This window comes from Heterodontus francisci, chromosome 15 (genome assembly GCF_036365525.1).
Source record: "Heterodontus francisci isolate sHetFra1 chromosome 15, sHetFra1.hap1, whole genome shotgun sequence".
Lineage (NCBI taxonomy): Eukaryota > Metazoa > Chordata > Chondrichthyes > Heterodontiformes > Heterodontidae > Heterodontus > Heterodontus francisci.
In genome coordinates, this window is record NC_090385.1 from 93,247,787 (window position 1) to 93,262,291 (window position 14,505).

Sequence of the window (14,505 nt, forward strand, 5' to 3'; positions counted from 1 at the left end):
GACAGTAGTTGTGAAGGTATATACTGAGGTTAGCCAGGAGTCAATGTTAAGACCCCCGCTTTTCCATATATATAGATTAATGACTTAGACCTGGGCGTACAGGGCATAATTTCAAAATTTGCGAATGACACAAAACTTGGAAATATTGTGAACTATGAGGAGAATAATGACAAACTTCAAGAGGACATTGACAGGCTGGTGGAATGGGCGAACAAGTGGCAGATGAAGTGCGAAGTGATTCATTTTGGTAGGAAGAATGAGGAGAGGCAACATAAAATAGAGTACAATTCTAAAGGGGGGTGCAGGAGCAGAGAGACCTGGCAGGATATGTGCACAAATCAATGAAGGTGGCAGGGCAGGTTGAGAAAGCGGTTAATAAAGCTTCCAGGATCCTGGGTTTTATAAGTGTGGGCAAAGAGCACCAAAGCAAGGAGGTGATGATAAATCTATAGATACCTAAAAAGGGGATTTACGCATGGAGGCAGGGGGCAAAGCTGAAGTATTAAATACTTTGTATCTGTCTTTATTGTTAAGATCACCTGGTTCATGGTCTGTAGTAATTTTCTAGAGGTAACTTTTAATTTGGAAATTGAATTTATTAATGTAAGACAAATTAAAACACCTGGTTTGAGAAGCTGGCAAACAAACCTAGGGTGGTTACAAATCAAAGGGTGGTCCATGTTTATTTAGTAAAGTCATAATGGGAAATGTGAAAACCCTACACAATGGAGACCTCTCTGAACTTCATAATGGAGACGGTGTGTCTGTAGCTGCCCAAGTGAGGGAATTAAATTATATAATTTCCCAGAACAAAAGATTTGCAGCTGGCAATAATTAGTTTGAATTGCTATCTGGGGCATTCCACGTGTACAAATAGGAGCATTCTGTTGAGATTGAGCTTGAAGTATATGTCTTCATGTTCTGTTAAGATTTTATTAAAATACAAGTGTTTCCAAACTGTAGTGTTAAGTTAGTAGTATATTACTTTAACTCATGTGCAGTAAAGTTTTTTTTTTTAAATGTGAAAACGTGGTGTATTTCTTTCAATAATAACTGGGAATTTGACTTCCTCTTTTTAAAAAAATTAACAGTCCCTAATGGGATCATAACATTACCAAGGAAGATGCTGCCGTACAGGTCCTGGTGAAACGGGGTAATTCAGACATTTAAAGAGTTTAAAATTGATAAGGAGGAGGGATTCAATAGGCTGTCTGTGCTTAAAATTGATTAGGCACCAGGACTGGATGAAATGCATCCGAGGATATTGAAGGAAGTGAGTGGAAATTGCAGAGGCACCGGCCATAATTTTTCAGTCTTCCTTAGACTCAGGAGTGGTGCCAGAGGACTGGAGAATTGCAAACGTGACACCCTTGTTCAAAAAAATGGTGTAAAGATAGGCCCTGCAAATACAGGCCAGGCAGTTTAACTTCGGTGGTGGGGAAGCTTCTTGAAACGATAATTCGGGACAAAATTAATAGTCACTTGGGGAATGTGGGCTAATTAAGGAAAGCCCACATGGATTTATTAAGAGAAAATCATGTTTAACTAACTTGCTAGACTTTTTTTGATGTAAAAGAGAGGGTTGATGAGGGTCATGTTGATGTGGCATGCATGCACTTCCAAAAGACCTTTGATTAAGAGCCGCACAACCGGCTTGTGAGCAAAGTTATAGCTCATGGCACAAAAGGGACAATAACAACATGGATATGAAATTGGCTGAGTGACAGGAAACAGGGTGGAACTTTAAGTTCCCTGCCGCGAGTTTGGAGGTGAGGAGAGCAGAAAATTGGGTGGGATGGTGGCAGGGGAACCCATCACCATCCCACCTCCACTGAAATTGAGCCCAGGGCAGGAAGGCCTGTGAACGACCTTCCCACCCCACTGCCAATTGAGACCCTTAAATGGGTAATTAATCCCTAATTAAGGGCCATGTTGCCGCACAGGAAGGGCCTGCTGAGGGCCATCCCTCGTCCTTGCTGCTGACACCACGCCAGCCCCTCCCCTGCGAGACCCCTCCCACCTGGCCTACTTTAAGTCTGGTTCAAGCACCAGTGGTGTCTGGTCACTGCAGCTATAGCAGCAGCCACCACCTCCATGGCACGCTGCAGCTGCTAGCCTTATTGACCGGAGGCTCTGCAAGGCCGGGTCTTCTGGTGACGGGGTCCTAAATCTTCCAGAAGGCCCGCTGCTGTCAAGTTAAGTGCTTGATTAGCACTAAATTCAGCGGACCTTCTGTACAAGCGGCAACACTGGGATCTCGGCACTGGTTTCCCCCGATGTCAAGACCTCTGCCAGCAGCATAAAATTCCACCGAGGGTAGTGATTAATGAATGTTCTTTTGACTGGAAGATGATTTGTAGTGCAGTTCCCCAGGGGTCAGTATTGGGACCCTTGGTCTTGATATAGATTAATGACCTAGACCTCTCTGTACAGGCACATTTTAAAAATCATGTGGATGAAACAAAACTTGGAAGCATTGTAAACAGAGAAGAGGATAGTGTAGAACTTCAAAAGGACATAGGCAGGTTGATGAAATGGGCAGACAAGTGACAAATGAAACTTAATGCAGAGAATTGTGAAGTTATTTATTTTGGTAGGAAGGATGTGGAGAGACAATATAAAATAAAGGGTACGATTCTAAAGTGGGTGCAAAAGCAGAGGGACCTGGGGCTATATGTGCATAAGTCATTGAAGGTGGCAGGACAGTTTGAGAGCGGTTAATAAAACACAGCATCCTAGGCTTGATTAGAAGGGGCATAAAGTACAAAAGCAAGAAAGCTATGTTGAACTTGTATAAAACACTGGTTTGGCCTCAACTGCAGTATTGTGTCCAGTTCTGGGTGCCGCATTGTTTGGAAGGATGTGATGGCATTGTAGTGCAGAAAAGATTCATGAGTGGTTCGAGGGATCAGGAATTTCAGTTACATGGATAGATTGAAAAAGTTGGGACTGTTTTCTGTGGAGAAAGTTGAGAGGAGATTTGATGGAGGCATTCAAAATCTGGAGGAGTCTGGACAGAATTGATAAGGAAAAACTGTTCCCACTGGTGGAAGGATCGAAAGCAAGAGGGCACAGATTTAGGGTAATTGTCAAAGAATCAATGGAGACATGAGGAAAAACTTCTTCACGCAGCGAGTGGTTAGGATCGAGAATACAATGCCTGAGAGTGTGGTGGAGGCAGGTTCAATGGAGACATTCAAAAGGGAATTGGATTATCAGAAATGCAAGAATATGCAGGGCTAGGGGAGGCAGCGGGGGAGTGACACTAGGTGATTTGCTTCTTAGGAGAGCCAGCACAGACATGATGGGCTGAATGGCCTCTTTCTGTGTTATGACAATTCTGTGGTTCTGTAATAAAACACTGCTTCAGTCTCAAATGGAGTATTGTGTTCAGTTTTGGGCACCACACTTTAGGAAGGGTATGAAGGCATTAGAGAGTGCACAGAAAAGATTAACAAGAATGGTTCCAGGGACAAGGAGCTTCAGTTATGTGGATAGATTGGAGAAGCCGGGGCTGTTCTCCTTGAAGAGAAGGTTGAGAGGAGATTTCATAGAGGTATTCAAATAATGAGAGGTCTGAATACAGTAGATAGGGAGAAACTGTTCCCACTGACGGAAGGATCAAGAACCAGAGGGCACTGATTTAAGATGACTGGCAAAAGAAACAATGGCGACCTGAGGAAAAACTTTTTTGATGCACCTAGTGGTTAGGATCTGGACTGCACTGCCTGAGTGTGTGTGTGGAGGCAGATCCAATTGTGGGTTTCAAAAGATTATCTGAAGAGAAAAAAATTTGCAGGTCTAATGGGGAAAAGGCGGGGGAATGGGACTAGGTGAGTTGCTCTGGCAGAGAGCTGGCACAGACAAGACGGGCTGATTGGCCTCCTTCTGTGCTGTAGCTAATCTAATTCTAAGTCATACCCCCACCATTGTTCTGATGTGCACTGTGCTCCAAAGTGATAGTTGTGCACTAAATGTGGAAAATTATAGCATGCCAGCTTGAAGTTAAATCCAGGATTTAGTTCTGTACAATAGTAAACATATGTGTTTGTAACATGTATAATTAACAGTGGAATATCGACTACAATGTACTAATTGTGTGATAAAGAATGCGGCGCAGTGGTTAGCACCGCAACCTCACAGCTCCAGCGACCCAGGTTCAGTTCTGGGTACTGCCTGGGCGGAGTTTGCAAGTTCTCCCTGTGACCGCGTGGGTTTCTGCCGGGTGCTCCGGTTTCCTCCCATAGCCAGGTTGATAGGCAAATTGGCCATTGTAAATTGTCCCTAGTGTAGGTAGGTGGTAGGAGAATGGTGGGGATGTAGTAGGGAATATGGGATTAATGTGGGATTTGTATAAATGGGTGGTTGTTGGTCGGCACAGACTCGGTGGGCCAAAGGGCCTGTTTCAGTGCTGTATCTCGAAATAAAAAATAAAATGAATCGTTTGAGGCTGTGCTATTACCATTTCAACATGGCTGCCCAGTCACACAAGTGGTTCATGTAATTAAGGTGCTCCAGAATTGACCTTTTTTTTTCAACACAGCAACAACACACTGTAAAATGCACTGGTTTTGATACACTATATTCAAAGCAAAAAAAACAACAGATGCTTCTCTCTACATTTAGGCAAAAAAAAACACTAACACAAGGGGAATTGTTTTTTTGTCCTGCTGTGGTCTGACATAGGGCCTGCATTTGGAATATGATTTCACAAAGACCAAACAATCCTGACTCAAACCTGCATTACCTGAAGCAGTTTCACAATTTGTGGCAATGGTACTGCTTTCAAAATGCAACTTCGCATTCCAATAAAAATCATTCTGCACGCGTTCAGGTGGCTGCATCAATTATCTCATTATCTTCCCGTATCATAACGTTTAATAAATGCAACCAAACTTTAGGAGAGATGAGACATTTTTTTCTTCCCCCTAAATTAAAAGCATTCCCTTAAGTGTCATCTCATAGTAGTAATTCGCATTTAGTAAGAAATTAGGGGAGGCGGTGGCATAATGGCGTTGTCACTGGACTAGAAACCCAGAGACCCAGGGTATTGCTCTGGGGACAGGGGCTCGAATCGCACCACAGCCGAAGGGGGAATTTGAATTCAATTAATAAATCTGGAATTAAAAGCTAGTCTAATGATGGCCATGACCATTGTCGATTGTTATAAAAACCCATCTGGTTCACTAATGTCCTTTAAGGAACAAAATCTGCTCTCCTTACCTGGTCTGGCCTACATGTGACTCCAGATCCACAGCAATGTGGCTAACTCTTACATGCCCTCTGAAATAGCCGAGCAAGCCACTCAGTTGTACCTAACCGCTAGGAAGTCAATAAAAAAGGAATGAAACCGGATGGACCACCCGGCATCGACCTAGGCACCGGAAACGACAACTGCAAACCCTGTCGACCCTGCAAAGTCCTCCTTACTAACATCTGGAGGCTTGTGCCAAAGTTGGGAGAACTGTCCCACAGACTAGTCAAGTAACAGCCTGACATAATCATACTCACGGAATCATACCTTACAGACAATGTCCCAGACACCGCCATCACCATGCCCGGGTATGTCCTGTCTCAAGGACAGGACAGACCCAGCAGAGGTGGCGGCACAGAGGTATACAGTCAGGAGGGAGTTGCTTTGGGAGGTCTCAACATTGACTCCGGACAGGTCAAACATGGGCCAGGAACCCTCCTGCTGATTACCACCTACTGCCCTCCCTCAGCTGATCAGTCAGTACTCCCCCATGTTGAATAGCACTTGGAGGAAGCACGGAGGGTGGCAAGGGCGCAGAATGTACTCTGGGTGGGGGACTTCAATGTCCATCACCAAGAGTGGCATGTAGCACCACTACTGACCCAAGCTGGCCGAGCCCTAAATGGCATAGCTGCTAGACTGGATCTGCGGCAGGTGGTGAGGGAACCAAGAGAAGGGAAAAACATACTTGTCCTCACCAATCTACCTACCGCAGATGCAGCTGTCCATGACTGCGGTGGTCACTCCCACCAACACTGAGTCCCTGTGGAGACAAAGTCCCGCCTTCACATTGAGGAGACCGTCCATCGTGTTGTATGACACTATCACCATGCTAAACGGGATAGATTTCAAACAGATCTAGCAATGCAAAACTGGGCATCCATGAGGCGCTGTGGACCATCAGCAGCAGAATTGTACTCAACCACTATCTATAACCTCATGGCCCAGCATATCCCCCACTCTACCATTACCATCAAGCCAGGAGACCAAGCCTGGTTCAATGAAGAGTGCAGGAGGGCATGCCAGGACCAGCATCAGGCATACATAAAAATGAGGTGTCAACCTGGTGAAGCTACAACACAGGACTATTTGCATGCCAAACTGCGTAAGCAGCATACAATAGACAGAGCTAAGTGATCCCATAACCAAAGGATCAGATCTAAGCTCTGCAGTCCTGCCACATCCAGCCATGAATGGTGGTGGACAATTAAACAACTAACTGGAGCAGGTGGCTCCACTAATATCGTCATCCTCAATGATGGGGGAACCCAGCACATCAGTGTGAAAGATAAGGCTGAAGCATTTGCAACAATCTTCAGCCAAAAATGCCGAGTTGATGATCCATCTTGGCCTCCTCCTGAAGTCGCCAGCATCACAGATCCAAGACTTCAGCCAATTCAATTCACTCCGCGTGATATCAAGAAACGACTGAAGGCACTGGATACTGCAAAAGCTATGGGCCCTGACAATATTCCAGCAATAGTACTGAAGACCTGTGCTCCAGAACTTGCCGCGCCCCTAGCCAAGCTGTTCCAGCACAGCTACAACACTGGCATCTACCCGGCAATGTGGAAAATTGCTCAGGCATGTCCTGTACATAAAAAGCAGGACAAGTGCAACCCGGCCAATTACCACCCCATCAGTCTACTCTCAATCAGTAAAGCAATGGAAGGTGTCATCAACAGTGCCATCAAGCAGCACATGCTTAGCAATAACCTGCTCAGTGACGCTCAATTTGGGTTCTGCCAGGGCCACTCAGCTCCTGACCTCATCACAGCCTTGGTTCCAACATGGACAAAAGAGCTGCACTCAAGAGGTGAGGTGAGAGTGACTGCCCTTGGCATCAAGGCAGCATTTGACTGAGTATGGCATCTAGGAGCCCTCGCAAAACTGGAGTCAATGGAAATCAGGGGGAAAACTCTCCGCTGGCTGGAGTCATATCTAACGCAAAGCAAGATGGTTGTGGTTGTTGGAGGTCAATCATCTCAGCTCCAGGACATCACTGCAGGAGTTCCTCAGGGTAGTATCCTAGGCCCAACCATCTTCAGCTGCTTCATTAATGACCTCCTTTCAATCATAAGGTCAGAAGTGGGGATGTTCGCTGATGATTGCACGATGTTCAGCACCATTCGTGACCCCTCAGATACTGAAGCAGTCTGTGTAGAAATGCAGCAAGACCTGGACAATATCCAGGCTTGGGCTGATAAGTGGCAAGTAACATTCGCGCCACACAAGTGCCAGGCAATGACCATCTCCAACAAGAGAGAATCTAACCATCTCACCTTGACATTCAATGGCGTTACCATCACTGAATCCCCCACTATCAACATCCTAGGGGTTACCATTGACCAGAAACTGAACTGGAGTAGCCATATAAATACCGTGGCTACAAGAGCAGGTCAGAGGCTAGGAATCCTGCAGCAAGTAACTCATCTCCTGACTCCCCAAAGCCAGTACACCATCTACAAGGCACAAGTCAGGAGTGTGATGTAATACTCTCCATTGCCTGGATGGGTGCAGTTCGAACAACACTCAAGAAGCTCGACATCATCCAGGACAAAGCAGCCCGCTTGATTGGCACCCCATCTACAAACATTCATTACCTCCACCTCCGACGCACAGTGGCAGCAGTGTGTACCATCTACAAGATGCACTGCAGCAACGCACCGAGGCTCCTTAGACAGTACCTTCCAAACCCGCAACCTCAACCAACTAGAAGGACAAGGACAGCAAATGCATTGGAACACCACCACCTGCAAGTTCCCCTCAAAGTCATACACCATCCTGACTTGGAACTGTATCGCCGTTCCTTCACTGTCACTGGGTCAAAATCCTGGAACTTCCTTCGTAACAGCACTGTGGGTGCACCTACCCCACATGAACTGCAGCGGTTCAAGGCGGCAGTTCACCACCACCTTCTCAAAGGCAATTAGGGATGGGCAATAAATGGTGGCCTAGCCAGCAACGCCCACATCCCATGAGTGAGTTTTAAAAAAAAAAGCACACAAACCAATATGAAGAAACAGGATGGCAGTCACATGTCACCCTGACCTCCCTAAAAACATGAAGCCTAATTTACAAGGCCCAGCAACTTGCAAAGAGTAAACTGACTATTCTAGACCACACTGCAGCGAAAACAGTAAACAACAATCTAAACAACACTTCAGAGAGATTCAAGAACTGAGAAGGGTATTCACTGGGGCATTAGTCTGAAACAAGGACCATTAATAATGGCAACATATTAAATAACTAAAAGTGGATTTTTCTGAATGATCTAGTGTGGACAGTTTGGTAACATGTGCACACTCTTCGCTGTCCACAATCTGGTTAAGCAGTAGTCGTGTTATCTAACTAAGCAGATGAGCAGTGATGAATAAGTTGTACATCTGCAAGGTGAATAAATACAAATAGCAACCATTAGGCTGCCATTGGTATGAACTATAAACAAACAGCATACCTGTAACACTGCAGAACTATGGGTGTTGCTAGTGAAGAAGCGAGTGTTGCCTGTCTTTGAAGACTGCAAATGGGTTGTCACACCCATGTCGCCACTTGCCAAGGACACTTTCAGATGAGGATCGTCCTCTTCGACCAACGATCTGCAGAAATTATAAGGGAGAAATTAATGCATTTCAGGCAGAATGAAAGCAGTGCTCTACACCACAGACTAAATTTAGAAAGCAGTAAAACAGCCTGGCATGTTAACCTTTCAATAGCTCGGCACTTTCATATTATTCCATGATGCAACTCCACAAAAGTTATTACAGCTAAAGTGTACATTAAACAAAAGTCACTCCAAACTATTATTGTAAAAATGTGTGCTAGCTGGAGTAACTCCGATTTTTAATAACTGATTGGTACTGAAGTATTTTATGTAATCAGCAAAAAACTGCTGAATATATAGAATCTTAAACTGAAAGGGACTGTAAAAGCGAAAGCAAAATATATTGCTAAAATCCATTGTGTTCGATTACTGGAAGCTCCCCGTGTTTCCCTCTGAGAAACTGTAACGTTAATAATAAAAGCAAAATATTGCAAATGCTGGAAACCTGAAATAGAAACAAGAAATGCTGGAAATACTCAGCAGGTCTGGCAGCATCTGTGGAGAGAGAAGCAGAGTTAACGTTTCAGGTCAGTGACGTTGAGGACAGGAAACTACAGTCGAAGATCTGCTTGCAGTGTGAGAGACCTGGTAATCTGAGCAACAAAGTCCTGCAATAAATATCTGCACTTTTTTTTACAGGTTTATCCTGTTTCAGTTTAGTGGGCCTCATGGCTTGAAAAGCACCATTCTCAGGGCTGCTATCTCATTGATGGCCAAGTCCAAAATCATAACACCAAGATTTTGCAGCTTGGGATGTATAGAAATCAACAAGAACACAGATTTAAACTTTATACATGCCTTGCAAGGCTCCACCGCAATCACTGAAAACAGCCCACAGAAACAAAAAGCTTGGACACTCCTGCTCAAGGTGGTACAATATTATCTAAAAAGTTAGAATTACTATTCCATACCTTTTGGAAACACTGCACACAGAGGCCAAAGTAAAAGCACAATAAACCAGATTCACCCGAGAAAAGACATGTAAGGAAAAAGTACTTGAATTTATATAGGAACATAGGACCATCGGAGCAGGTGCAGGCCATTCAGCCCATCGAGTCTGCTTTACGATTCAATATGACCATGGCTGATCATCCCCCTCAATGCCTTTTTCCCATACTATCCCCATATCCCTTTGTCATTGGTATTTAGAAATCTGTCAATCTGTGCTTGAAACACTCAATGACTGAGCTTCCACAGCCCTCTGGGATAGAGAATTCCAAAGATTCACAACCCTCTAAGTAAAGAAATTTCTCCTCATCTCGATCCTTAGTGGCTTCCCGCTCATTCTGAAATTGTGTCCCCTGGTTCTAGACTCCCCAACCAGGGGAAATATCTTACCTGCATCTACCCTGTCTATCCTTTAAATATTTTGTAGGTTTCAATGAGATCGCCCCTCATTCTTCAAAACTCTAGAGAATACAGGCCCAGTTTCTCCAATCTCTCTTCATAGGACAGTCCCGCCAACCCGGGAACAAGCCTGGTGAACCTTCGTTGCAATCCCCTATGGCAATAATATCCTTAACATAAGGGGACCAAAAATGCACACAGTACTCCAGGTGCGGCCTGACCAAGGTTCTATACAATTGAAACAAGACTTCAGTACTCCTGTACTTAAATCCTCTTGCGATAAAGGCTAACATTACCATTAACCTTCCTGATTGCTTGCTTTACCTGCATGTTAGTTTTCAGTGACTTATTGATGAGGACACACAGGTCCCTTTGTACATCTACACTTTCTTCTTACCATTTAAGAAATACTCTGCACATCTATTCCTCCTACCAAAGTGGATAACCTCACATTTTTCCACATTATATTCCATCTGCCATGTTCTTTCCGGCTCACTAAGTATGTCTAAATCCCCTTGAAGCCGCTTTGCAGCTTCCTCACAACACATATTCCCACCTAGTTTTGGGTCATCTGCGAACTTGGAAATATTACATTTGGTCCCCACATCCAAATCACTGACATATATTGTGAGCAGCTGGGGCCCAAGTACTGATCCTTGAGGTACCAGACTAGTCACAGCCTGCCAACGTGAGAATGACCCGTTTATTCCAACTCCGTTTTCTGCCTGTTAACTAATCCTTAATCCATGCCAGTATATTACTCCCTATTCCACGTGCTTCAATTTTGCTAACCAACCTCCTGTGGGGTACTTTATCGAAAGCCTTCTGAAAATCCAAGTATACCACGTCGACCAACTCCTTTACCAATTCTGTTATTAACATCCTCAAAGAGCTCCAACAGGTTCGTCAAACATGATTTCCCATTCATAAATCCATGTTGACTATGCCCAATCAAATCATTATTAAAGTGGCCATTTATCACATCCTTTAGAAGATTCTAGCATTTTCCCTACTACTGATGTGAGGTCAACAGGTCTGTAGTTTCCTACTTTCTTTCTCCCTCCCTTCTTAAATAGTGGGGTGACATCTGCTACCTTCCAATCTGCAGGAATCATTCCAGAATCTATAGCATTTGGAACATGATCACCAGTGCATCCACTATCTCAATAGCTACCTCTTTCAACACTCTGGGATGTAGAATATCAGGTCCTGGGGACTTATCAACTTTCAGCCCCATTACTTTCTCCAATACAACCTTCTTACTAATACCAATTTCCTTCAATTCCTCACTCTCCCTCGTCCCTTGGATCTCTGGGATCTCTAATTCTGGGAGATTACTTGTATCTTCCTCAGTGAAGACAGACACAAAGTAATCATTTAGCTTCGCTGCCATTTCTCTATTCCCCATTATAAATTCTCCTGACTGCATGTAATGGACCCACATTTTTCTTAGCCAAACGTTTCCTTTTTACGTAACTATGGAAGCTTTTGCAATCCGTTTTTATGTTTTTTTGCTAGTTTACATTCATATTCTATTCTCCCTTTATCAGTTTTTTGGTCCTCCTATGCTGTATTCTAAAATCCTCCCAATCCTCAGGTTTACTTCTATTTCTGGCAACTTTGTAGGCCTTTTAATCTTATACAATCCTCAACTTCCTTTGTTATCCACGGTCGACTGCCTTTACTTTTGGGGTTTTTGTGCCTTGAAGGAATGTGTAGTTGCTGTAGAAAATGTAATAATTATTTAAAAACTAACCATTGCCCATGCACTGTCATACCTTTTAATGTATTTTCCCAATCCACCTCAGCCAATTTGCCCCTCATACCTTCATAATTTCCTTTGTTCAAATTTAACACCCTGACTTCAGACTGAACTACCTCACTTTCAAACATAATGTAAAATTCTATCATATTATGGTCACTCATCCCTAAAGGTTCTTTTACAACAAGATTATTAGTTAAACCTTTTTCATTACATAATACTAGATATAAAATAGCGTGTTCTCTAGTCAGTTCCTCAACAAACTGCTCGAGCTCCTTTCATGTTCCCTGGACGTCCCAAACAACTTAACAGTCTATTAAGTACTTTTAGGTGTATGTCACTGTTGTAATGTAGGTAAACATGACAGCCTATCCACGTACAGCAAGGTCCCACGAACAGGCAATGAGATAAATGACCAGTTAATCTGTTTTGCTGGTGTTCGTTGAATCATTGAATGATACAGGAGGCCATCTGGCCCATTTCGCTGTTGTCGGTAAAGCTATCCAGTTAAGTTCACTCCCCTGCTCTTTCCCTATAGCCCTGCGAATATTTCCCTTTCGAGTATTTAACCAATTCCCTTTTGAAAGTTACGACTGAATCTCCTTCAACCACCTTTCAGGCAGTACACTGCAGATCACAACAACCATCTGTGCAAAAAAAAGGTCTCCCCATCTTGAGTTCTTTTGTCAATCACCTTAGGGCGGCGCAGTGGTTAGCACCGCAGCCTCACAGCTCCAGTGACCCGGGTTCAATTCCGGGTACTGCCTGTGTGGAGTTTGCAAGTTCTCCCTGTGTCTGCGTGGGTTTCCTCCCATAGCCAAAAGACTTGCAGGTTGATAGGTAAATTGGCCATTATAAATTGCCCCTAGTATAGGTAGGTGGTAGGGGAATATAGGGACAGGTGAGGATGTGGTAGGAATATGGGATTAGTGTCGGATTAGTATAAATGGGTGGTTCATGGTCGGCACAGACTCGGTGGGCCGAAGGGCCTGTTTCAGTGCTGTATATCTAAATCTAAAAAATCTAAATCTGTGCCCTCTGGTTAGCGACTCTTCTGCCACTGGAAACAGTTTACTCTATCAAAACTCATTATGATTTTAAACACCTTGATTAAATCTGTTCTTAATCGTCTCTGCTCTAAGGATCAACTTCTCTAGTCTCTCCACATAAACAAAGTGCCTCATCTCTGGTACAGTCTAGTAAATCTCCTCTGCATCCTCTTCAATGTCTTGACATCCTTCCTAAAGTCAGATGCCTAGAATTGAATACAATGGGCTGAATTTTATCTTAGGCGGAAGGGAATTCACCACTGACGTGACTTCTTTGCATTAAATTTCATCTGCCATGTGTCTGCCCATTTCACCAGTCTATGTTCTCCTTAAATCTGTTACCATCATCTTCATTGTTTGCTACATTTCTGAGTTTCATGTGATCTGCAAACTTTAAGATTAGGCCAGGTTATTAAAGATATCAAGAGGATCAATGGTTCTAATACTGACCCCTGAGAAACACCACTGTACAGTTCCCTCCAGTGTAAAAAAACAACAGTTTACCACTACTCTCTGCTTTATCGTGGGATGCCAGAGAGATCAGTGCTGGGGTCTCAACTATTTACAATCTAAGTTAATGAAGAGACATAGTGTATTTCAGCCAAATTTGCTGACAATGCAAAGATAGGTGGGAAAGCAAGTTGTGAGGAGGACACAAAGAGTCTGCAAAGGGATATACATTGGTTAAGCGAGTGGGCAAAAATTTGGCAGATGCAGCAGAATGTGGGAAAATGTGAGGTTGTCCACTTTGGTAGGAAGAATAGAAAAGCAGATTATTTATGACCGAGGCAGAAGGAGTTGCACCGTTTATTCTAGTCCCACTTCACAGGTCACAACATATATTTAAATTTTCCCACTTATCGATAGGGTCAATCATATACTCTATTTTTCCTAGAAAAAAACTCACCAACCAGGTTTCTTTAACAAACAACAAAATTATCATTTTATTACAAATCTTAACCAGTAATGAAGTAAAGCATAAACACAGATTGAAATTTTACAGTTCCCTTTTTACCTTGGCCTCTCACACTCACACACCTGTTAACCGCAAAATAAAAGGGATTGTTGTTTAGGGCTCTGTTACAAAAAAAAAAAGACAAAAAGAAACACTGGCTGAATACTTGCTCATTCTTGAAGAAAAACAGATGAGATATGTTGTGTTTCAAAACTGGTATACAGTCTGGCCTCTGACTACACGTAGACGAGTCACTGGGATCTTTTAGAACAGTTCTTTTCAGGCAGTGTTGAGTATTAATTTAGTAGGCTTTTCTTCAAAGACAGATGAGATGAGTTGACACAGTGGACATCTCAGGGTCTCTTAAAGAGGTGCTGAAAAGCTGAGCTGGGCTGTGATCTTCTCTCCTCCTTCTGCGGGCTTTTTAAAGTGATGGAATAGGCTGGGTTGAGCTGGGGGTTCTGTCCTTCAGTTTTATTTTTTAAACTCCAAACGCTTTTAAACAGTTCATTCCCAACTCCAAACAATTCAGAA

The 14,505-nt window shown here is 43.5% G+C and overlaps 1 protein-coding gene across 3 annotated transcripts in view; it reads right to left on the bottom strand.

Annotated features, from left to right (window-relative positions):
* The window catches only part of klhl13 (kelch-like family member 13), a 297,520-nt gene that overhangs the window by 57,559 nt on the left and 225,456 nt on the right, over positions 1 to 14,505 (bottom strand). For all 3 annotated transcript variants that reach the window (XM_068047852.1, XM_068047851.1, XM_068047853.1), the window contains one exon: positions 8,712 to 8,853. In XM_068047852.1, the coding sequence (XP_067903953.1) occupies positions 8,712 to 8,853 (142 nt within the window). The remainder of the gene's footprint in view (positions 1 to 8,711; positions 8,854 to 14,505) is intronic.